Source organism: Ictidomys tridecemlineatus, chromosome 7 (assembly GCF_052094955.1).
Source record: "Ictidomys tridecemlineatus isolate mIctTri1 chromosome 7, mIctTri1.hap1, whole genome shotgun sequence".
Lineage (NCBI taxonomy): Eukaryota > Metazoa > Chordata > Mammalia > Rodentia > Sciuridae > Ictidomys > Ictidomys tridecemlineatus.
This window is the reverse complement of record NC_135483.1, coordinates 37,623,859-37,646,913: the sequence shown is the minus strand read 5'-3', so window position 1 is coordinate 37,646,913 and position 23,055 is coordinate 37,623,859. Positions and strand designations below refer to the sequence as shown.

At 34.8% G+C, this 23,055-nt stretch overlaps 1 protein-coding gene and 2 non-coding genes across 9 annotated transcripts in view; all 3 read left to right on the top strand.

Annotated features, from left to right (window-relative positions):
• Mtdh (metadherin) overlaps window positions 1-23,055 on the top strand; it is a 64,903-nt gene that overhangs the window by 2,075 nt on the left and 39,773 nt on the right. For all 7 annotated transcript variants that reach the window (XM_078016889.1, XM_013357001.4, XM_013356998.4 and 4 more), the window contains exon 2: window positions 12,644-12,745. In XM_078016889.1, the coding sequence (XP_077873015.1) occupies window positions 12,644-12,745 (102 nt within the window). The remainder of the gene's footprint in view (window positions 1-12,643; window positions 12,746-23,055) is intronic.
• On the top strand, window positions 15,714-15,849 carry LOC120883854 (U4 spliceosomal RNA). The gene has a single exon (XR_013424522.1). It is a non-coding gene; the product is annotated as a U4 spliceosomal RNA (small nuclear RNA).
• Window positions 17,851-17,957, top strand: LOC120883763 (U6 spliceosomal RNA). The gene has a single exon (XR_005725961.1). It is a non-coding gene; the product is annotated as a U6 spliceosomal RNA (small nuclear RNA).

The window sequence follows — 23,055 nt, the reverse complement described above, 5'->3', positions numbered from 1 at the left end:
GATGTGACAGGTCACAATCAATTAGTTAAACATTGATGTTTTGCTTGCTGATTAGGAAGTGCAAGATATGAAAGCTAGAAAGGGCACAACTTAGGAGAAGAAAGAAATAGAACTGACTTGGAACATAATAAAAATGCAGAGAGCACCAAGGATTGCCAGAAAGTAATGTTATGATGAATTAAAGAACCTGGCTCTAGGGTAAAGAAGGTGATCTTGGGGTTGGGGGGGACGACCCACACGTATTAATCCTAAACCCTGTGCAGATGTGGCAGGTTGTGAAAATTTCAAGGCCCTATTTGGGACATCTAGAATTTCAGATGGACTTGAGGCAAGAGACAGGTGCTCCAAAGAGCCCATCTGAAGTGCATCATAACATTCAGATGACTCATCTGAAGAAGGAACAGATTGGTGAACACTTGACACTATGAAAAATGCACATTTGATTTAGGGCTTACCGCCTCTTTTGAGTTAAGAAATGGGGAAATGAATAAGTAAATAAACCTAGAATTGGCTTTGAGAAGTGGAGAATAGGGACACTGACTGGATGATGAAATATTAATTGGGTGAGAAAGTAAATGTTCACTTATCAAAATGTTGAAGATGTTATCAAGGTATTACCTACAAATAAAAGGCAGTAAAAAGAGATACAGTATTCTAAATTGGATCACATTTGTTGGTTTCACATTTGATTGTGAGGCATGATCCACAGAAAAATACTGCTTTATGTGGCTAAGTATAATCCACCCTTTGTTTAGTACTCATTATGTACCTTGCAGTGTACTCTAAGGATTTACTTGAAGAAAAATCAAGGTACTACCTACAAATAAAAGGCAGTAAAAAGAGATACAATATTTTATGTCACTCTGAAGGGGATACAAAAGTAAAAGCTCTCTTTCTCCCCAGGGAGTTCTTTATTTCAGTTATAGAAGATACACAGTGGGTTCTGCATCCATGAATTCAACCAACTGGGGAGCAAAACATATATTTTTAAATTTATAAAATTATACATGCGCTAAATACCATAGACTCTTCTTATAATTATTCACTAACCAATATATAGTACAACACTACTTACTTAGCATTTACATTGTATTAAGCCTTACATGTAATCTAACGATGATTTAAAGAATGTGAGGATGTGTATAGGTAATAAGCAATACTACATTTTATGTAAGGAACTGCATCTGCAGATTTTTATATCGTTAGGGATCCCAACCAGTCCCTTATGGATGCCAAGGGACTACTGTACTCAAAAAACTTAACAGTACCTGTTATTCCAGGTAGGCACCAAATACCTAATCACAAAGTTGGCTTTTAAAGTGGGTAAGGGGTAGGAGCCAGGTAGTGGGAGAGGCAGGCCTGAGATACCACAAAGGCCCAGGGTTGGAGGAAGACAATTTACCAGCCTGGCAGGAACGGGGAACTCTAAACTTGTAACGAGTTTAACCTTATCTTTTTAGCTTATCTTGTTTATAAATTGAAGATCTTAGTTGAGTTAAAACCCTGAAGGAGTCCTCAAAGTGTCCTGGCTATTTGTAATAAGAGTAACTTAGAATACTCATTTTATATATAGATATAGATATATAGATATAGATCTCTGAGTGTTACCACAGATTTTAAACATTAAAAATCTCTGAGCCTGGGTCTAGGGAAATATGCTTTTGTTGTTGTTGTTGTTGTTACAATTTTTTATTTTGTTCTTGTTTGTGTTTTGTGACTGGGTCTGGTTGTGTTGGCCAAACTGGTAGCACCCTGCAAATAGTTACTCATCCTAACTATTTTAGAGGATGCAGCAGGAGGATTGCAAGTTTAAGGCCAGCTGGGCTACTTAGTTAGGCTGGGGGGCGGGGCCGCTCTTGAAAAAAGGGACTGCAAGTATAGCTGAGTGGTAAGCACCCCTGGGTTCCTTGATCCCAGTACTATTTTCTATATTTCAAAATTTACACACTGGAATAGGGCTTTGGGATCCATAGTATAACATAAGATCTACTGTGATTTCTTTGAAAGGACATTTCATATTGCTTTAGGACATTTTGCTTAAATGTAATGTAACTTTCATCTTTCTTTTTAAAATTTCATTGTGTATTTATTTTTTGTGTGTGTGTGTGTGTGTTGCTGAGGACTAAACCCATTGCCTCATGCATGCAAAGCAAGGGGTCAACCACTGAGCCACAACCTCAGCCCTAATTTCATTATTTTTAGTTTCTTTTAAATCATTCCAAATTTTTGGATCCTCCTTTTCGAAATTTGTCTGTAATAGTTTGTCTTCATTTGTACAGTAGGTGGTATTTAGCTTCTTAAATCTATATTAATTTCAACCTATTCTTGAACATTTTTAAAAATTCTTTTATCAATTTGGTTTTTATCCCCTAATAATGTCTTGCCATAAGCCCTTTAGGGTATGAATTGCAGATGTTCCACTTTTAAAGTGAGAAAGGGGAACACTTTTCACTGGATTAGTTCTTGGTATATTTAGGAATAAGTTTTTCCATGTATTTTTTATAATACATAGTTTAATGTGGATTTTAAATAGACACTCAGTAAATAAAGTGAAACATGAATTTTTCACAAAATCAACTTAAGAAAATTTATTTTAGTGAACAAGTTTACATATTAATGTAAGAAGATTTGCTGTAGTGTAATTGTCAGTATCTTGAAACTTAATAAACAGTAGTATTTAGTCTTGTTTGCTACTATATAACTGTGCATAGTACTTGGCACTAGTAAAATTATTATTAAATGTATGATATAGTAAGATATCCCACCAGAGTATTTATACAACTTTTTTTTTAATAGTTGTTAATGGATCTTGTATTTTATTTATTTATTTGTATGCAGTGCAGAGGTTGAACACAGGACCTCACACTTGCCAGGCAAGCTCTCTACCACTGTGCTACAACCCCAGCCCTATACAACTTTTAATCAGGCCAGATAAATAGTCATATGAGCCGCCTTTTTATTTTTACATTTGAGATGTTGTTTGCCTAATCTGGCTATGATTTTGAAAGGTCCATCCTTCTACATCCAATAAATTATTCTAGTACTAATGACAATGCCCTACTTTAGGAATTTTATTGCTTTTTGCGTAGACTGTTCAAACAGTATCCTGACTGGTTTTCCTGCTTCCTGTCTTTATTGCCAAACTTTTCTACCTACTCATGCTAGTTGAATCTTTTGAAGTCCAGCCCTAATCATTTGACTTTCATGTTTACCTCTTTTCAGTAAGTTTCTCTGACATATGTTGAATAAAATCCATAGTATAAGATATGGCAGCAAGTCTCTTCATTATCTAACCCTGTCTTATGTTTGTCTCTCATCATTATCCCTAAGAAGGAATTCCGCTCAGTTACACTTCTCTGTCTCCCTCTGTTGTCTATGAAAAAGCCCTTTCTTTCTTTCTACCAATTTTTACTTTTCCTTCAAGACCCAGCTGCAGTGCCACCTCAACTTTAAAGTCTTCCTAGCTCTTCAGCTACAGTTGTATGTTTCTGGAACATATAGCAAAATATCCTGTATTTAGCAGAAGCTGTTGCCATGTTTTTAAATCAAAATGGCCTGATACTCCCCTTTCACATGTATCTGTAATCATTCAGCAAGTATCTAAATATCTCCTCATTGTGCATTTTGGCAGCATAGAGTACATTGATAGTGGTTACACATATAGGAGGTACTTTATAATCAGCAATGGAACAAATCAATGTAGTTGAATCTTATTATTTACATAGTTATGTTCAATGAAGTCTCTGCAAACATTCAGTTATTGAGTACTGACTAGAACTCAGAGAAAATGCAAGGTTAGGTTCCTGAAGCCTGTAAAACAATATTATCAACAACCAATTAATACATAGTCTTGCTTTATGTATGCTTCTGTTTAAAGACACCTTATTTAATAAACTTGATTCATTAACATTGAACCCATGACCAGCAGTACCAGAACTCATGCATATTTTCTGTAAGGTACATTGCATCCTTTTTGTAAATCACTTCGGAACATTAAACAGCACTATAATTGGGGGCCATATTAAAACAGAATTGCCCCCCCCCCCAAAAAAAAAAAGCTTAAAAATGCAAAATATATGACTTTAAATAGACTTCAAAAAGGACACTTGTTTATGAGAACTGCTGGGGCTGGGCATATAGCTCAGTTGGTAGAATGCTTGCCTAGCAAGGCCCTGGGTTCAATCCCCAGCACCACCTAAAAAAATAAATATTAAATATGAGAACTGAAATTTGAAGATGGAATATTACCTTGACCTTAGCTAGGAATTGTCTGTAGGGCAATGCAAATTATTTGCAGCTCTGTGCATGTTCTCAAATGACAGCAAGTATTGGTTTTTGTGGTTACAAATTTTAGTGAGTAGGCAAAAATCACCAATGCAGAATCTATGAATAGTGAGATCGACCTTTATTAGTCTGTGTCTGTATTTGAACTCTTCTTCTCATCTCCAGAACCTCATGTCTAATGTATACTTTTCTGTAGTTTGAATTTTGACATTTATATCAAACTTCAACATCCTCATAACAAATGTTTCCTGTCCTCCCCAAGTCTTCCCCATTTCTGTAAGTGGTAAATTATACCCATATTCAAGCGTTTTGAATCATCCTTGATTTTAACCTTTTTTTAACTTCGTGTCTAATCCATAAACAAAGTACCATCAGTTTTATCTTCATAATATATTCAGTCTGACTTCTCTGTCTTGCTACTGTCACCTTAGCTCATCAGCTTCTGCAGTAACCATCCCTTGACTGCCTCCAGTTCTTAACGTCTTACCAAAAATTCTTTTTTTTTTAATGCTGAGGATCTAATCTAGGATCTAACCAGATGTAAGGCAAGCTCTGTACTACTGAGCCACTCCTCCAAGCTCAGAGTCACCGTCTTGCCTAAAACCATCACTTGAGTAGCTTTTGTACTCAAAATCAAAACCTCTTTTCTTGTCCAACATAGCTCAGCACCTGTTTCCCACCTCCCCATCAAGCTGATTGGGTTAGTTTCCTCTCATTTATGACCATGGTGATATTTTTTCAGTTCTTTGGACTCTTTGACAGTCGATTGCTTTTACATGAACTGATGTTTCTGGAACAGTCTTTTCCTCACTACTCTAATCAGCCTTTAGATCTTACCTTTACATATGACCTTCCCAGTTGGCTTATTTAATAAACTTGATTCATTAACATTGAACCCAAGACCAGCAGTACCAGAACTCATGGTACTAATTATAATCCTAGTGACTCAAGAGGCTAAGGCAGGAGGATTGTAAATCCAAGGCCAGCCTTAGCAATTTAGAGAGATCTTGTCTCAAAATAAAAAAATTGGAAAAAGTATTTAGTATTTAGCTATGTGGTAGAGCACCCCTGGCTTCATTCTTTGGGAATGTCAAAAAATAAAAACTTCCCAGAAAATCCTTTCCTGATAACCCTATTTGAAATAGGTGTCCTCTTCTATTTTCTGTCCTAAGACTGTTATCTTTCCTTCATAATTATCAGTTTGTAACTTATTTACTTACTTATCCATTTCTTTTTTGAGGTCTTTTCCTAGACTATTCTTAGACAAGATTGTAAGCCAGTGGCAAATATTGCCTGACATATGAAGACTTCATTAATTATTTGTTGAACTAAATGCTGAATGAAGTGGCTGAAATGACAGCTCATGGTTTAATTGGGTGATCTGTTATTAACCTAAATAAATTTGCCTTTTATTATATTCCCAGTAGCAATGTTGGTTTTCTTTATTTTTAGACAGTGGTTTTTGCTGGCAATATTAAAAGTGTCACTTGCATAGTTTTTTTTTTTTTAATTTTTAAATCACTATCCCTCTTTGTTTTAATTCTTAAAGAATAATCATTTGGTTAAGAATCTGCAAGTGATGAGTAAAGCAAATATTCCTGATTTCACAAAGAGAAATCTTGAGATTTAGAGAGATTTAGTGACTTAGTCAAAGTATGTAGAGTAAAGGAGTTTCAAAGGCAAAACAGTATCCTAATTTCTACTCTAAGAACTTTGTGTTATTTCCACTATACCTCTATGGTTTTAATGCCATGTTCCAGGATATTAAATTTTACTCAGAGAACAAATCCAGTTTACCCAGTGAGTTATAACTTTATTGCTTTTAAATTTTACTTTTAGAGTAATCAGAAGTTTCCACTGACAATTATAATGACCTTTACAAAAGCTCCAGAATTTTAGCTCTATTGGCTTATATGACAGAACTTTTTCATCTTTTGTATTCCATCAGAGTCCTAACATAAAAGACCTTTTTAATAGTTTTATTCACTTTCAGCTACCAAAACCAGCAATAAACTCTCTGAACACTTGTTTTTATTGTGTTTTAGCTTTGTTAATTAGTATACTACTACTCAAGGTAGAGCAGCCTTTAAATTATTATTCAAGCAAAATCAAGGATCTGAGTGAGCAGTTGGTGTTTATTTGACCAGTTTAAAAACTTACTATTTTCTTTCCAACTCTCCTTGTAGTTTTCAAATTATTGCACTGAATGCTGGCCATCTAGAATATATCTGTCAGGATTTAAGAAAGAAGTGTCTCATTAATGTGTCTGCTCTGTCACCTGTAGTCCTCATCTCAGTACCCATCAGAGTAAAACTGAAAATCAGTGATTGGGTTTCATTATTTAAAGATCATCCTTAACATAATTCAGTCACATGATAGATATTTTCATCTCCCCATCCCATAAAAGTAGCCCTGAACATTCCTGATACTGTTAATAAGAAGAATAGTGGGTAATCTCCAAAAAGATATGAACTTTTGGCCAGTTGTTTGGGAACACATAGATCTTTACTGCTACATGAAATATCTCAGGATATATAATAAGATTTAGAAAAATTTTAGTTGTAGATACTATTTGTAAGATTGTTCTTTGAGTTCTAAGAAGTTTAAAATTGGGGTTGAATTTTAAAATAGTAGGTAAATTACCTGACTGAAACTGTAGTTTATGTAGTTGATAATGTGCAAAACATTTGGCAGGAAGAAAAATACATAATTTGTATTTTCAAACAAAATGACAAATTACTCTATCTGGAATTTGTATCAACTCATTAGGCTGTATTATGGTCTAACTTGTCAGCCTTGTACTGATGCCTATTCTGAATTTCCATAATGACTTGCCTTTTCTTTTTTATGATGAACATTACATATGTATGCATTATATTATAGATGTGTATGTATGTGTATTGAATATGTGTATATTCAAAGCTTTAGACACACAAACATACACACACTTTTGCCTCCTATATGCATAACTTTCAGTTAAGCAAATTGAGAATCTAATAAATTAGTAACTTGTCCAGAGTTATTGATCACCTTTATTTTACTTATTTATATGTGGTGCTGAGAATAGAACCCAGTGCTCACACATGCCAGGCAAGTGTGCTACCGCAGAGCCGTAGCCACAGCCCCCAAACTCATACTCTTGAAGGGGGGGGGATGTGCTTTTTGTCTTGTATTTTAGTATGTTTTATTGTATACTTGTCTTCCCTTGCTGGGTTCTAAGATTTTTGAGAGCAGAGATTTTGGCTTTTCTTTTTTAAGGATTTACATGTTATTCTACTGCGTTGTTTGCTTATTGAATATTTGGTGAATGAACACATGAGTGAATAGTCTGATTTAAAGCTTCCTTGGTCCCAGGCCCTGCCTGAGACCTACATGTTCCATGAGACTGTCTTGTCTCTTTTTTTTTTTTTTTCTAAGAGAGAGTGAGAGAGAGAGAATTTTAACATTTATTTATTTTTTTTTAGTTCTCGGCGGACACAACATCTTTGGTATGTGGTGCTGCTGAGGATCGAACCCGGGCCGCACACATGCTACGCAAGCGCGCTACCGCTTGAGCCACATCCCCAGCCCCTGATTTTTTTGTTTTAGAAAACAATAGAACTATAAGCAATGGTTTGTTGTTGTTGCTGTTATTGTTGTTTTGGAGTACTGGGGGATTGAACCCTGTACTGGGTGATTTTTACCACTGAAATACATCTGTAGCCCTATTTGTTTGCTTGTTTGTTTGTTTGTTTGAGGTGGGGTCTTACTAAGTTGTTTAAGGCCTTGCTAAGTTGCTGAGGCTGCCCTCAGACTTGTGACTCTCCTACTTCAGCGACCCAAGCCACAGGGATTATAGGTACGTACCACTGCAACAGACTCTAAGCACTGTTTTTAAAAGTTAACAGTGCTGTCTATAGAACAAGCCTAAACTATTTTCAGCCTCTGAAAAGATATAGTTTCTTATCATTTGTAGTCTATTAACTTACCAAAAGAATTTGATTCTGCAGCATTGGGCCTGACAGGTGCATATCCATGTCCTTTTGACCACCAGGACTTAACATTTATTTTGAACTTACTAGTATAAAAGTGACCTTAATACTTGAACATGAGGTTAGAGGATGGTGGACCATTATAGTTTTGCAGAATAAAAGATATTAGAAGGAAAGAAACTATTTCTTGAGCAAGTATGCTTTCACATGGGCTCTGATTTGGTGAGAATCTGTAAGTCAAGTACAACTCATATTTACTAAATGTTGAAATCAAGGATTAAGTCAAGGGAAATGCTTAAAATCACAGTGATTAACCATAAATGTTAGGCCTTGATCCCAGGTTTGTCCAATTCTAAAACCCCTGGTCTTTTCATATTCCTTTTTTTTTTTTTTTTTTTTGGTGTTGGGGGTAGTTGGTAGGCTACCCTTCTAATTTTTAAACCTAAAGAAGTAATTTATGATCTTTACATTTTGTGACTAGAAAAAAAATTTACTTAACTAAGTGAAAATAGGGTTCCACATAATTTCATTTTAGAAGTCTAATATTAAACCTTTTAAATTCTTGCCTCCAATATAGATTTCTTTTGCAATTTAAAATCAGTTTCACAAGTAAAGTCTCAAATGAAGTAAAAGTCTATTATTAAACATACCTGTCATCCTGAACCTTAAAACTCCTTCAGGGTAAATTCTTTTTATATATTCCTGTTCCCACAGTCCCTAGCCCTTACTTAACTAAATATTTATAAAATTGTATGGAACTAATAAACTATCGATTGGTTAACATGAACAATTTTATTTCCTTGAAAATGGGAATAATAAAATAAACAGTTCTCCTGCTTTGTGGCCCCCTTGTCCATTCCATTCTGGTTTCAGCTAGGTATTCTTGTTCTGATTTACTACCACCCCTGCTAGCACACACACACACAATATGTTCTTCTGTGCATGCATTTGAAAAAAGAATCCAAGGAGGGAGTTGAGGGGTTATAACAATAAGTTATATTGTGATGCCTCTAAGGAGTTTATCCATATAAATGAAATGGTTTTATCATTTTACTATTACTGGTTGATTCTCACAAAATTTAAAAGACCTCTTTGGCTTAAATATACAGATTGTTCACTACATATGAAATTAATTTTGACTCTGGAGGGGAACACATTAAAGCTCTCCAGAGAATTTAAAACTAGGTCATAAAGAGAGGTCCATGTAATTGCTAATCTGTAGAAATCCAGTAAATAAATATAAAGCTCCAGGATAAGAGAAAACAATATTTTCTTATAAAATGCATATTGACAGTCACAGGGGCAGACATATTAGGTAAGTGTTGGTCTGCAATTATTTCCTTTTCATGTGAGTAGATCTATATAATATGCTCTGATTTAGAAATCTGCTAATTTAAATATGGTTAATTTCTCTGGAACAGCTAGTGGCAGAACATATATTGGTGCTGCTATTTGATAGGACAACCACTGTAGTGTTTATTTGTTCCTGCTATCCAAGAATTCTATGGGCTTTAGTCTTGGGGGGTAGGAAGCTTATTGTTTAATTATTTAATTTTAAAAATTAAAAAAAATCAGGTGTGTGGGAGGGTTGTTAATGGCTTTGGGAATCCCAGTAGTGGTGAGAACTATATAAATCCCCAGGGTTGGTGGAAAATAGAGGTCTGTAATAGACCAGTTTTTCTCTCTATTACAGACCAGTGTTAGACCCAAACTGGTCTAGCTGCAGACATAGACATTACATAGGTTAATGTTATAAAGACAAGACAAAATTGAACTTGGCATTTTGTAGGAGCATGTGAACACCTCTAGTTTGGTGATCATTTCAGAGTCTATGAAATGGAAGCTGAATGTTCCCAATTGTAAGAGCACTGTTGATCACTGATTGAGGACTTTAGACTTGAATTTGTTTGAAAGGAAAGATTGCTTCATCTTTTATTTAGGAGACTCCATCAACAATGTTTACAGCTGGTCTCAAATATATAGTATAAGTTTTAAAGACATCTTTGACCACTTGATTTTTTTTTTTATCACTTAGCCTTTAATAAATAAATTTAAATGACTTACTAGTCATTTACATGAGTTAAATAGAGATGGTATATAACTGTCCATGACAGTGCCTGAAGGGATTAATTAAAACGAAATTTTGCAGATGTAACCCTTGTGAGTTGTTAGTTGAAGATATAAGAAGCTGTGGAATTGTAGCCACAAGATCATTCAATTAGTTTAAGACTTACTTAGATGAGGCTAACCACAGGATATCAGAAAAGTTTGGCTAGAGAGGATAGCATAAACTAAGAATAGCCTGATAGCAGGGTGTGACAGTGTACACCTATAGACCCAGCTGCTTAGGAGACTGAGGCATGAGTTGTTTGAGGTCAGCCTAGGCAACACTGTAAGACCCTACCTCTACTGAATAGAAAAGAAAAGGAAAAAAAAAAAAAAAAACAGCACATGAGACTAGACAAGTAATATGGTGATATTGGAAAGTAGAATTAAACAGCTTTAAATTCCTGATACAGATCCATCCATAAGTTCACCTGCCTTACTAAGGTTTGTTATCCCTTTTCTTCATCCACACTCACTCTCTCTCCACTCTGTGGATAAACACAGATACAGAAAGAAAGATTAGAGGAGGCAACATTAAAGTGGCAAAGCAAAACAAAAGAAAGAAAACCAAATCAAGAGTGAGGAAATCTGATAGTGGTATTAGCAGTCTGACTTAACAAGTTGCTTAAGACCCGGCAGATTAAATTTTGATTCATTAGGAATTTAATCACCTAAAAGACAGCTTTTGTTTTGGTTTTTATGCCACTAATCTTTGGAAAGCCTACAAATTGAGTTTCAAAATATAAATGGTCTCTTTTCTACAACCACATTCATGATTTTTTTTAACAAATCCAGATAAAAATCACATTATAGAAACTTAAAACATTCATACTGTTTTCTTGAGTGTAGCTGTGTTATAATGATAGGCATTCTAGCAAATTCTATTCTGTGGGCTGGGTTTATGGCTCAGTGGTAGAGCTGTTGCCTAGCATGTATGAAGCACTGGGTTCAATTCTCAGCATCACATTTAAAAAAAATAAATGAAGATACTGTGTCCATCTACAATTAATTTTTTTTTTAATTCAAGAACTGGAAGTGAAGCTTTTAAAAAAATATTTATTTTTTTAATGTAAATATTAGTTTATATAATAAACTTATTGTAGTTGGACACAATACCTTTAATTATTTTTATGTAGTGCTGAGGATTGAATCCAGGGTCTCACACATGCTAGGAGAGCCCTCTATTGCTGAGCCACAACCTCAGCCCCTGGAAGTAAAGCCTTTAAAACTAGTGTGTTGATTTACTATATTGTTGAATATGAGGGGAATGTACAAGTGACAAGAAGTGATAGGATTCAGAAAGGTTAAGAATACCTTGGCTCCATTCTTCAGACTTATCAATCTATATGCATTTCCGTTGATGGGGCTCAGAAATATTTATCTGAAAAGAAAAAAAAAAGCTGGATTTGGACATCACAGACATTATTCTACTCATGAATACCTCTAAGTGCTATTTATGATTTTAGGAATGTTAGGAAAGCTGAGGTAGCCTTTGGCAATGAATTGGTAAATCTGCTTAATTCCAAAACAGTAGAGCCATTAAATTATATAATTAGAGGTAATATTAGAGATTGTCTAACATTCCTTTATATATCATCTGAGGCTGTTTTTGTGCTACAGTGGAAGAGTTAATGAACTCTGTTGAAGTGGAGTCTGTATGGCCTACAAAGCCTAAAATATTTTCTCTGGCCTTTTAAAAAGCTTTGTGAGCTGAGCATGGTGACACATACCTGTAATCTCAGTGACTCAAGAGGCTGAGGCAGGAGGATTGCAAAGTTTGATGCCAGACTCAGCAACTTAGGCTCTAAGAAACTTAGACCCTGTGGGGGGTGGAGGAGATACTTAGTTCAATGGTAAAGTACCCTGGGGTTCAGTCCGCAGTATGGGGGGGTGACTTTTTAATAGCTCAATCGTATCATTTTATAGAAATAGAAATAAGGCTCAGATGTTTTGATTACATGGCTAACTGGTGGTTATGGTACAAATGTAGTTTAGATTTTTTCAGTGCCTCTATTTTGTTGTTTGAAGGGGCTGATACCTGAGTGAGATCAGAAAATTTTTGGTATATAATTTTGTTTATAATTCATTATAGTTATATAAGACTGTTATTAGGGACAGTGGTCCATCAAGTCTTCCATAATGTTGCTATATAAAGCAACCTTGTGAATTTAGGTAGGGGACCATATTTTGATTGTAGTATTCATTGATAACATTGTTTCCTAAGTCTTTGGTTTGATCTGCCAATCAGTTTGATACATGATGTTTTCTTGTTGCCTATGCAGCCAAATGGTCGAACAGTGGAAGTGGCTGAGGATGAAATTGTACGAACTCCTAGAAATGTAACAACAAAGCAGCAACCAGAGACAGACAAGAAAAATGAAAAGGTAAGTTTTGGAGTGTATGAAATTAGATATAAAGCTTTAATAAGGACAGTTACATGAAAATGATGCTTTCCTGTTTCACAAGATTTTATGTATATCTTCAATTTAAGGAAACTCTGTAAATCTGAATTAATCATAGTGGATGGATGGTGAAAGTTTGTTGGATTATTTTATCATTATTATTATTTTTTTGTTTGTTTTTTTAAAGAGAAGATGTGTCACTAAATATTTTAAATATTGCCGGTATTAGTAAATATTCATTACATCAATCATAATTTATATAATTCATGACTTGAACACCTTTTGTATGAGTAAGATCCATATTTATATATTATCCCTTATTCAAAAATAGAGTTGTTTCCTTTGTTGATAGTGTACTTGTAAATACTTAGGAGACTTGTCCAGTGGTATTAAGTGTTAAAATAGATTTCTGTCATGGTGGAAACCTAATTGTCTCCTTTATTAGACAGTTTGGTTTTATTTAACCAAGTGTTCATTGCTTAGGAAAATAAGTTATTAAAAGTTTTGGATGAACACATTGTTTTGGATGTGAAGTTTTCCAAAATAGAAATGTAATACCCCATAAATGTTACCTGCCTGAAATCTTATTTTCCAATTGCTGGTTTTAGAACTGGCCCAAATTTACTTGACTTATCTGGTTTGGAATTTGGCAAAATAAACAAGAAGCTCTTAACATTGTTCCTTCTGCTGTGAGGGAGACTTGTTGAATTTCTTTTTGTACATTGAATGGCCACTACTCCACCCACCTGTCTTTTTTAACCATGCATTACCCATTTGGGGGAGTGGTGACAACTGCAGAGAGGTAAGTGGTTTTAAGAAGCTAGCATGCAGCAGCTCCAGCCCCATGGAATAGTAGTACAAAATTGTTCCTATAGTTCCTTAATGTTTGCAGTTTCAGAATGTCTTTGAAGAATTGGTGAGATCAGTTCTCCCACTGTAACCCAGTGAAATTGGTATAGAGCAAAATAGCTGTAGGTGGAATGGCTTGAAATAAAAGGATGGTTATGGGAAATAATTAAATTTATGTCTGACTTTGCTTTGGGCAGAAAAATGAATAAGAAATTACTTGCTTTAACAAATAAAAGTATAACAACAGATTGTGTGTTTACAGAGTAAATAGTTCATGTGCCTAGTATAGATGTACATCCCCCCATTATTTTCTTGTTCTTAGGCTTTCTATTAGTATTTCTATTTAATTCTGTTTCTCCTCCCTGATTTGTCCTGAAAATTTTATAATTGGAATAATTAATGAGCTATCATTAATCTCTGATTAATTATATACCAATTAGATGTAACAGGATATAAAATTCAGTTCAAAGTTTATAATTATCATTCTGAAATTTATGTTAGGAAGTAATTATAATAGTGGACATTTATAAAGTGTAATACAGCCAGAATTATGCAAGGTGAGATGTGTATATATGTATGAATATATTTACCTATATATCTTGTGAGGACAATTTATTGAGCACTTAGTAGATGCATTTTTAAGACTTTGTGGACATTTTTTAATGATTTATATTCATTATTTATTCTCACAACAACACTGAAGAGATGGATTCAAACCTATTTTACAAATGAGAAACCTGAGACTTAATTACCTAAACTATGAAAGGTGATCAGTTCTAACCCAGGCCCATCTTAAGTTCAATGTCTGTATTTCTACTGTCATATCTAATCCTCATAAAAACTTCCAGACAGATAGTAACAGTGCCATTTACAGATAAGGACTTCAAAGCCTGATCACCTTTGTATTTTCATACAATTTTTGTACTAGGATTTGAACTCAGCTTGTTCTAATGCCAAAACTTGTTTTTTGTCTCACCTAAAAGTACTGCCTTTTAGTTGCTATTATTTAGATTTATTACCATTCCTTATAAAGAAACATTTTAGGTTTACTTATACACTTTAATATATATATTACCATATCTTCATTTTCCTCTCAGAGCCACATCTTGGGCACTTTGAAAAGTAACGATATTTGCCCAGAGAGTAAAAGTGGCTTTTTTTTTTTTTTTTTTTTTTTTTTGGTACTGGGGATTGAACTCATGGTCACTCGACCAATGAGACACATCCACAGCCCTGTTTTGTATTTTATTTAGAGACAGGTTCTCACTGAGTTGCTTAGCACCTCACTGTTGCTGAGGCTGGCTTTGAACACATGATCCTCCTGCCTTAGCCTCCTGAGCCGCTGGGATTACAGGCATGCGCCACCACGCCTGGCAAAAATTTCATGTTAAACTGTGTTGTTTATTACCTTCCCTTGTCATTTTAGTAAGTCTAGATAAAACTTTATTCAGAAACTATATATGACAAGAGATAAAGAGCTTAAGTCTATAAAGCAGATTAAGCTATCATTGTTTTCAAAGTCTTTATTTGAATATGAAGGTAAGTGCCTCATTGATGCTAGTTTCTGGTAAAGGTCACACAAATTCATTAGCCAGGCAGAATGCATTGTGCTGGTAGATGCTTAGAGGAATAAGGAGAAATATAAGATGCTCTTACCCTCAGAGACATTTCAGTTTGGTAAGGAAGGCATACAAAAGGAAGATATCTGATAACATACCACATTAAGTGCTAGATATTCAGAGAAGAAAGGTTATTCTCCTTGGATAGCCAGAAAAGATGGATTTATTTGGATTTTTATTAAGGATGGGATAGGATTTCAGTAAGTAGATGTGAGGAGGCAATTTTAGAAGGAAAGAAACAAGGGGAGCTCAATTAGATTTTATTCAGATAAACCAATTGAGCATATTCAGACACACAGGAAAAGCTTGACAGGTCAGGGTGGGGTGAGGTTATAATAAAAACTTAGATATGTTTAGCTGGCAGCAATATTTATGATTAATGAGTCAGTGTTGCATGTGTGATTGATTATAAGAGTCTAAATTAAGGTAGAAGTATAAATATGGCTAGTAAGAAAAACAGCAGAAGCAAAATGTATAAAATTAGCTTTGTGCAGTGGCAGTATTGAAGCCAATGAAGTCCATCTGAGGCACAATTATTGCTAATTGAAAACTTTTCCAGTACCCCACCATGACAACTTTCAATATAGTCGGCATTGGCATAATTTAAAAAAAAAATAAGAAGAAAGAAAACTGTATAAAATTTGGTTACTACAAGGTTGTTTAACATGAAGTCAATATCCACTGAAATCCTAATATCTTGCATTATTAATTAGATGCTACATTTTTATGATGCTATACAATGTACAAAATAGTTTAACATCCCTTAATTCTGATGAACAACTCTGAAGGAAAATGACATCATTTTTTCCCCATACAGCTCAATAAAAAGAGTTTAGCAAATTGCCCAGAATCAGCCAGGCATGGTGGTACATATCTGTAATCCCAGCTACTTGGAAGGCTGAGGCAGGAGGATAGAAGTTTGAGACCACCTGGGCACAGTGGTGTATGCCTGTAATCCCAACAGTTTGGGAGTCTTGAGACTAGAGGATTGCAAACTCAAAGCCAGCCTCAGCAAAGGTGAGGCTCTAAGCAACTCAATGAGACCCTGTCTCTAAGCAAAATACAAAAAATAGGGCTGGGGATGTGGCTCAGTGGTTAAGTGCCTCTAAGTTCAATCCCTGGTACCAAACCAAAAAAAAGAAGAAGAAGAAGAAATTTGAGACCAGCTTTGGCAACTTAGCAAAATCCTATCTCAAAATTTAAAAATACAAAGGCCTTAATGGTAGAGTGCTCTTACCCCTCCATTCAAACCACAGTATGGATAGGGAGTTGCCCAAGATCTAGTAAGTAATGCTTTTTCAATTTCTCTAATGCATTACTAGTTCTCAGTGAATCCCTGGAAAGGGGTCTCAGTAACCCTTTCGTTAGATTCTTGAAGACAGAATTATTTTCATAGTAATTAAGATAGTATTTACTGTGTTGATGACTTACACTAATGGTACAAAAGGAATAACAGATAAAACCAACTCTTTACTCTGAATCAAGGCAGTGGTATTAAACAATAGTCAAATGTCATTATATCATTTTATTCTTTACTGCCATTTATTCACAATTTAAAAAGAGAGAAGAAAATTGCTAGTTACACTTATTTAAAATATTTTTTAGCCATAGATGCACCCACTATCTTTATTTTTTTTAATGTGGTGCTGAAAATTGAACTTAGTGCCTCACGCATGCAAGGCAAGCAAGCCTTCAACTACAACCCCAGCCCCTGCTAGTTGCATTTTTTTTAAAGAATATTATTTTCACGTGAAGCTTTTTACATATATAACTTTATTTATTTATTTTTATGTGGTGCTGAGGATCGAATCCAGGGCCTTGAATGTGCAAAAGCGCTCTATCATTGAGCCATAACCCCAGCCCAAAGCTAGTTGGATTTTCAGAGACCTTAAGTAAAAGCCACCATCTGCGCATGGTTGCCCATGCCTGGAATCCCAGTGGCTCAGGAGAATGAGACAGGAGGATTGTGAGGCCCTCTTTTTAAATAAAAAACAAAATAGGGCTGGGGATGTGACTCAGTGATTGAGTGCCCCAGAGTTCAATCCCCATTACCCAAAAAGAAGAAATCAAAATAGGTCCTGGGATGTGGCTCAGTGGTCAAGTACCCCTGAGTTCAATCCCCTATAACCCCCACCCCCGCCAAAAAAGATAGTGCTTTACCAAGAAAACAAGAAACTGATTAATTTTATTAAATCTTGATCATTAAATACATGGTTTTTAACTATTCTGTATGATAAAGTAGAATATATGTTTGGAATATGATACATACTGAAGGACAGTGATTATCTTAAGCAAAAACACTGTACAGTGAGTTGTAAATTGAATTAACACTTATTTCATGTTACTCTATTTATACTTGAAAGAATGATTAGTAGCCCTGGATATGCAGACTTGGGTATTTGCATACATTTTCTTCAAAATAAACAACAGTTATCATGTCACTTCAAGGAGAAGAACAGATAAATATTTGTTGCAAATTATAAAATTATCTGTTTCTGAGTGAAAAGTAGAAATTCGGAAGACTTATATCTGTTGCCATGATCTTGACAACTTTTCAGTACTTAAAGAATTTCTGATGACATCAGAAAGTACAAATGTGACTTAAAAATGAAGAGTATAGTACTCTTTTCAGCAGTGCAGATACTAAAATTGGAATGGTACAGAGAAGATTAGCATGGCTCCTGCACAAGGACGACACACAAATTTGTGAAGCATTCCATATTTAAAAAATATATATGCATATATATATACACACACATATATAATGGAGTGTCTTTAACATTTTGGAAGATCTGCATAATTCAGTGAATCAATATTTTCCAATTGATCAATGCTTTCCTGTTACAAAATCATGCATAAAATATTCAAAGTGCAAGATGGACCAATGGATATTAATATGGTACAGCATGAAAAGTGCATTGATGCAGTTTTAGATTCCAGGTTGGAATAACTTTTAATAACTACTTTTGATGTGATTTTTTTTTTTCCTTCCCAGTGTCTTAGGAAACACACCAGTCTAATCTCCTGCTTCTTACCCTTTCTCAACTCCAGCTACCTTGGTTTTCTTTCTTTTTTGTTAAACAGCTTTATTTTGAGATATATCATAAAATTCACTTAAGTGTACAATTTAAAAATATTTACAGAGTTATATAACCATTACAATATAATTTTAGAACATTTTCCTTACTTTAAAAAAGAAATCTATGCCCATTAGCAGTCAGTCACCATTTTCCCCTCTACCCCACTCATTCTCTGTCCTGGCTACCACTAATCTTGGTGTGATATCAAGGAAGAATACTCACTATTATCTGAAAATACTAACATACTCCTCCGTTTTCCAGTTGTATACTGTATATTGCCTGTAGATATAGCTCTGTGGTATGGTGGTTGCCTAGCATGCCCGAGGTCCTGGGTTCAAACCCAGCATTAAAGAAAAAGTGTGTATGTGTGCGTATATGTGAGTGCACATAGCCAGATTTTGTTTTAGAAAATATCGCTTACATTTTTATGGTTATATTTGCATAATACATAACTGATTATTTTGAAATACATTAATATGTCTAAGTAATTTCTTGGCTTATTTATGATATGATAAACACAGTCCACAAATCAAAGGCTCTCTACATTCTCGGTACATTTTAAGAGTCTAAAAACCTGGACTGTGACCAAGAATTTGAAGAATTGTTGCTCCAGGAGTCTAGAAAGCTAAAACCAAAATAATTGTGAGGCAGCATACTTTGAAACAAGTGTCAGCTAGAGCTACTCTTCACAAAACTGAGTATCTGTATGCTCAGAGGGCTTATATACATTAGTATTTTACCTTCCATAATACATCTTAGAAATGATAACTTAAAATTAGGACTTCATAGGCTGGGGCTGGGGCTCAGTGGTAGAGTGCTCGCTTAGCCCAAGTGAGGCACTGGGTTTGATCTTCAGCATCACATAAAAATAAATAAAATAAAGATATAAAAAAATTAAAAGCAAACAAAAAAACAGGACTTCACAAATTATGTCCAAATCTGGTTCTCTGGCTGTGTTTGTAATATTTTGGAAGACAGCCACATATTATCATCTATGCCTTCTTTTTGCTCCATAAAAACAGAGGTAGTTGCTACTTTCCTTAAGGCACAATCATACCATGCTTTGAAATATTAGCTAATGATATTCTGAAACTATCCCATTTAGCAAAAGTTCTAAGCATTCAGAATGTGAAGATAACATTTATAGCTCTTTTAGAAATGTTTACTTATATTCTATCTGATAGATTTTACTAAATATTACAGATGCTTAGATGCCTCTTAAGGTTTCTTGGGGAAACATTTGTTCTTTCTGCCTGGTAAAATTAGCAGAAAACAGTGTGTCAGAACAAACATAATCCTTCATCAGCACATACAGTTGGATGCAAAACATTAAAAAAAACATTGCTGATGATGTAAACAAATTAGTAGCAGAGCAAATACATTGTCTGGGAAGGGAAAAATACAAATGTTTCTAGCATTACAACATGGAGAACTTAGTAGATTCTATTTCAGTAGTGAAATACATAATTATTTTTGTGAGCAACTAATGATAAAAGCTGTTCACCGAGATCTATTTGTAATTTTTTTAAATGTGAGAAAAAAAGAACTCAAAAAACTCACCAGAAAAAAGAAAAAAAAACCTGTTTACTTATGGGTGAATGAACTACCCCTCAAAAGAAGAATACAGATGGCCAAGAATTGTATGAAAAGATGTTTAACTTCTCAAGCCATCAGGGAATTCAAATAAAAACTGCACTGAAATTCCACTTCATTCTAGTCAGAATGGCAATCATCAAGAATATAATAAGGGGGGCTGGGGATGTGGCTCAAGCGGTAGTACGCTTGCCTGGAATGCGTGCGGCCCGGGTTCGATCCTCAGCACCACATACAAACAAAGATTTGTGTCCGCCGAGAACTAAATAAATAAATAAATAAATATTTTTAAAATTCTCTCTTTAAAAAAAAAATACAATAACGGGCTGGGGATGTGGCTCAAGTGGTAGCGCGCATCAAGCACGGGGCACTGGGTTCAATCCTCAGCACCACATACAAATAAAATAAAGATGTTGTGTCCGCCAAAAACTGAAAAATAAGTATTTAAAAATTTAAAAAGAATACAATAACATTGTGTGCCTGAATGAATATAAACAATGATTCCCACTACTATATGTAATTATGATGTACCAATAAAATTTTTAAAATAATGCAAATAACAATGCTGACCAACATGCAGGGAAAATGGATCTTTTCTGTTGGTGGAAGTATAAATTAGTACAACCAAATCAGTATGCATTTTCCTCAAAAACTAAAAATTATATCTATCCAAAAAAATTAGAGAGCTCTGATACTTCAGAGGTGCATACATCCCCATGTTTATAGCAGTACAATTCACAGTAGCCGAATTATTGAAACAACATATATACACACACTTATACATACATAAGGTATTTTATTCAGTCATAAGAAACAGAATTGTGACATTTGTAGGAAAATGAATGAAACTGAAGTGCATTATGTTAAGCAAAATAAGCCAGGCTCAGAAAGACAAATAATATGTTTTCTCTTAATGTATAGAAGCTAGAAAGAAAGAAGGGGAGAAAGGGGGGGAATCCTATGAAAATAGAAGAGAGACCAGAAGAGAAGCAAAAGGAGGTTGGGGGGGTTGGGCAGTGGTAAGGGCAGTACCGGGGTTGAAATTAGTCAAATTATATGCATGTACAAATATACTATAGTAAATTAGCCCAGTATTCTGAATATGCATGAACAGAAAGGAATGTTAATGGAGGGGCTGCTTTGACCAGGAAAACAAAAAAATAAATAAATAAAATGAATAAAATTGGGGGGTTAGGAAGATAAAGTTGTAGACAGTTTGAAAACCATATCTAAAGCATTTCAGTAAGGACAAGGTGGTAATCACATGAAGAAGAATATTGGTTACATTGTAGCAAAATACTATTATAAAGTAGACCAATTTTGAAGGGGCTAGTCAAACCCAGGATCTCATGCATGCCAGGTAAACACTGCTCCACTAAGCTACATTCCTAGCCTTAAAGTAGACCAACTTTTACAATTGAGCTTCACATTTTTATTTTACTAAAAATTAAGTATTCTTAATCTATTGATCTTCTTTATTATGACAAATTGTTGTCTATTTAGCAGGTATTTGGGGAGGCAGGGTTAGGCTTTATCCATTGCATCAGGGTTAAGAAATGTTTAACAGAGTGTCAGAAGGTACCTGGTTTTTGAGGGAAACTCATCCAATGAAGAGTATATTCTTAAATTTTTATATGATTATGTGATTTTATTATTCAGAATTATTATTTTTTAACAGGATGATTTTTATATTTAGTTTTTAGTTTTCGGCAGACACAACATCTTTATTTTATTTTTATGTGGTGCTGAGGATCGAACCCGGGCCGCACGCATACCAGGCGAGCGCGCTACCACTTGAGCCACATCCCCAGCCCCAGAATTATTTTTTATTGGATGTGAAAATCCTCATATCTTCACAGCATTGGGAGCAGAAAAATAGCCTAACAGCCCAGATTCTGGAGTGCAAGTATCTGAGATCTAATCCCAGCTCTAACATTAGTTATATGATTTTAGGTTGACTAGTAATCATTTGTGCCTCCCTTTTCTCATCCATATAGTGGAGATAATAGCATCTTCTAGGGTTGTTTTAACAATTAAATGGGTTGATTACAAAGAGCTATGTAAGGGATAGCTATAAACTAGTTTAAGGAAAAAAAATAAGTCTTTCTTGTGAATCCGTTTGTTCAAAATACCCCTCGAAATGTAGAATCTTCTCGTTTGCAGAGGGAACTTGTGAATGTTGAGAGGTATTAAAATTTACTAGCTTAATTTCTAGGTGGACTAGGATGTAGCTTAGTGGTAGAGCACTCACTGTCTGACATGTGTAAAGCTGAGAAGAAGGATTGCAAGTTCAAAGCCAGCAATTTAGCAAGACCAAAAGTAATTCAGCAGGATACTGTCTCTAAATAAAGTATATGTGTAAAGGGACTGGGGAGGGCTTGGGTCATTGCTCAGTGGTAGAGCACTTGCCTAGCATGTATGAGGTACAGGGTTTGATTCTCAGCACCATATATAAGTAAATAAAGATCCATTGACAACTAAAAAAAATTTTAAAAAAGTAATAAAGGACTGGGGATGTGACTCATTGGTTAAGTACCCCTGAGTTCAATCTCCATTATTACCCGCCCCCACTCCACCAAAAAAAACCCAGCAAGCAGCTAGCTTATCTAACCCATTGCTATAGCAGACCTTTGTATATGGCAGACCCCTCAAGTATTTAAGTGAGTTAAGTATGTCCCAGACATGTATTCTCAGCTGAGTACCAGTGTTGCCTGTTGGCATATTTTGGATAACTCCTTCTAATGATATTTTTAAATTTTCTAGTTTTACTTCAAATTCATTCTGATTTCTAAGGAGTTATCAATCCATTTTATTTTGTGTATATTCTTTACAAGTTTTAGAAAGTAGCAATAGTGGATCATTTATCAAAGTTTTTCGTAGTAAGTCCCCAGCCACCAAATACGTATTATGTAAATATACATTCATTGTCTGTTTAACTCATTGTTATTTTAGGAGTTTGGTGTGTTTGTGGGTACATACATATACGTGATCATGCATGTATATACATATTTAACATATAAAAAAAACACCTTTTATTTTTTTTTATTAATACCAGGGATTGAACCCAGGGACACTTGACCACTGGGCCACTCCCCCAGCCCTATTTTATATTTATTTAGAGACAGGGTCTCACTGAATTGCTTAGCGCCTC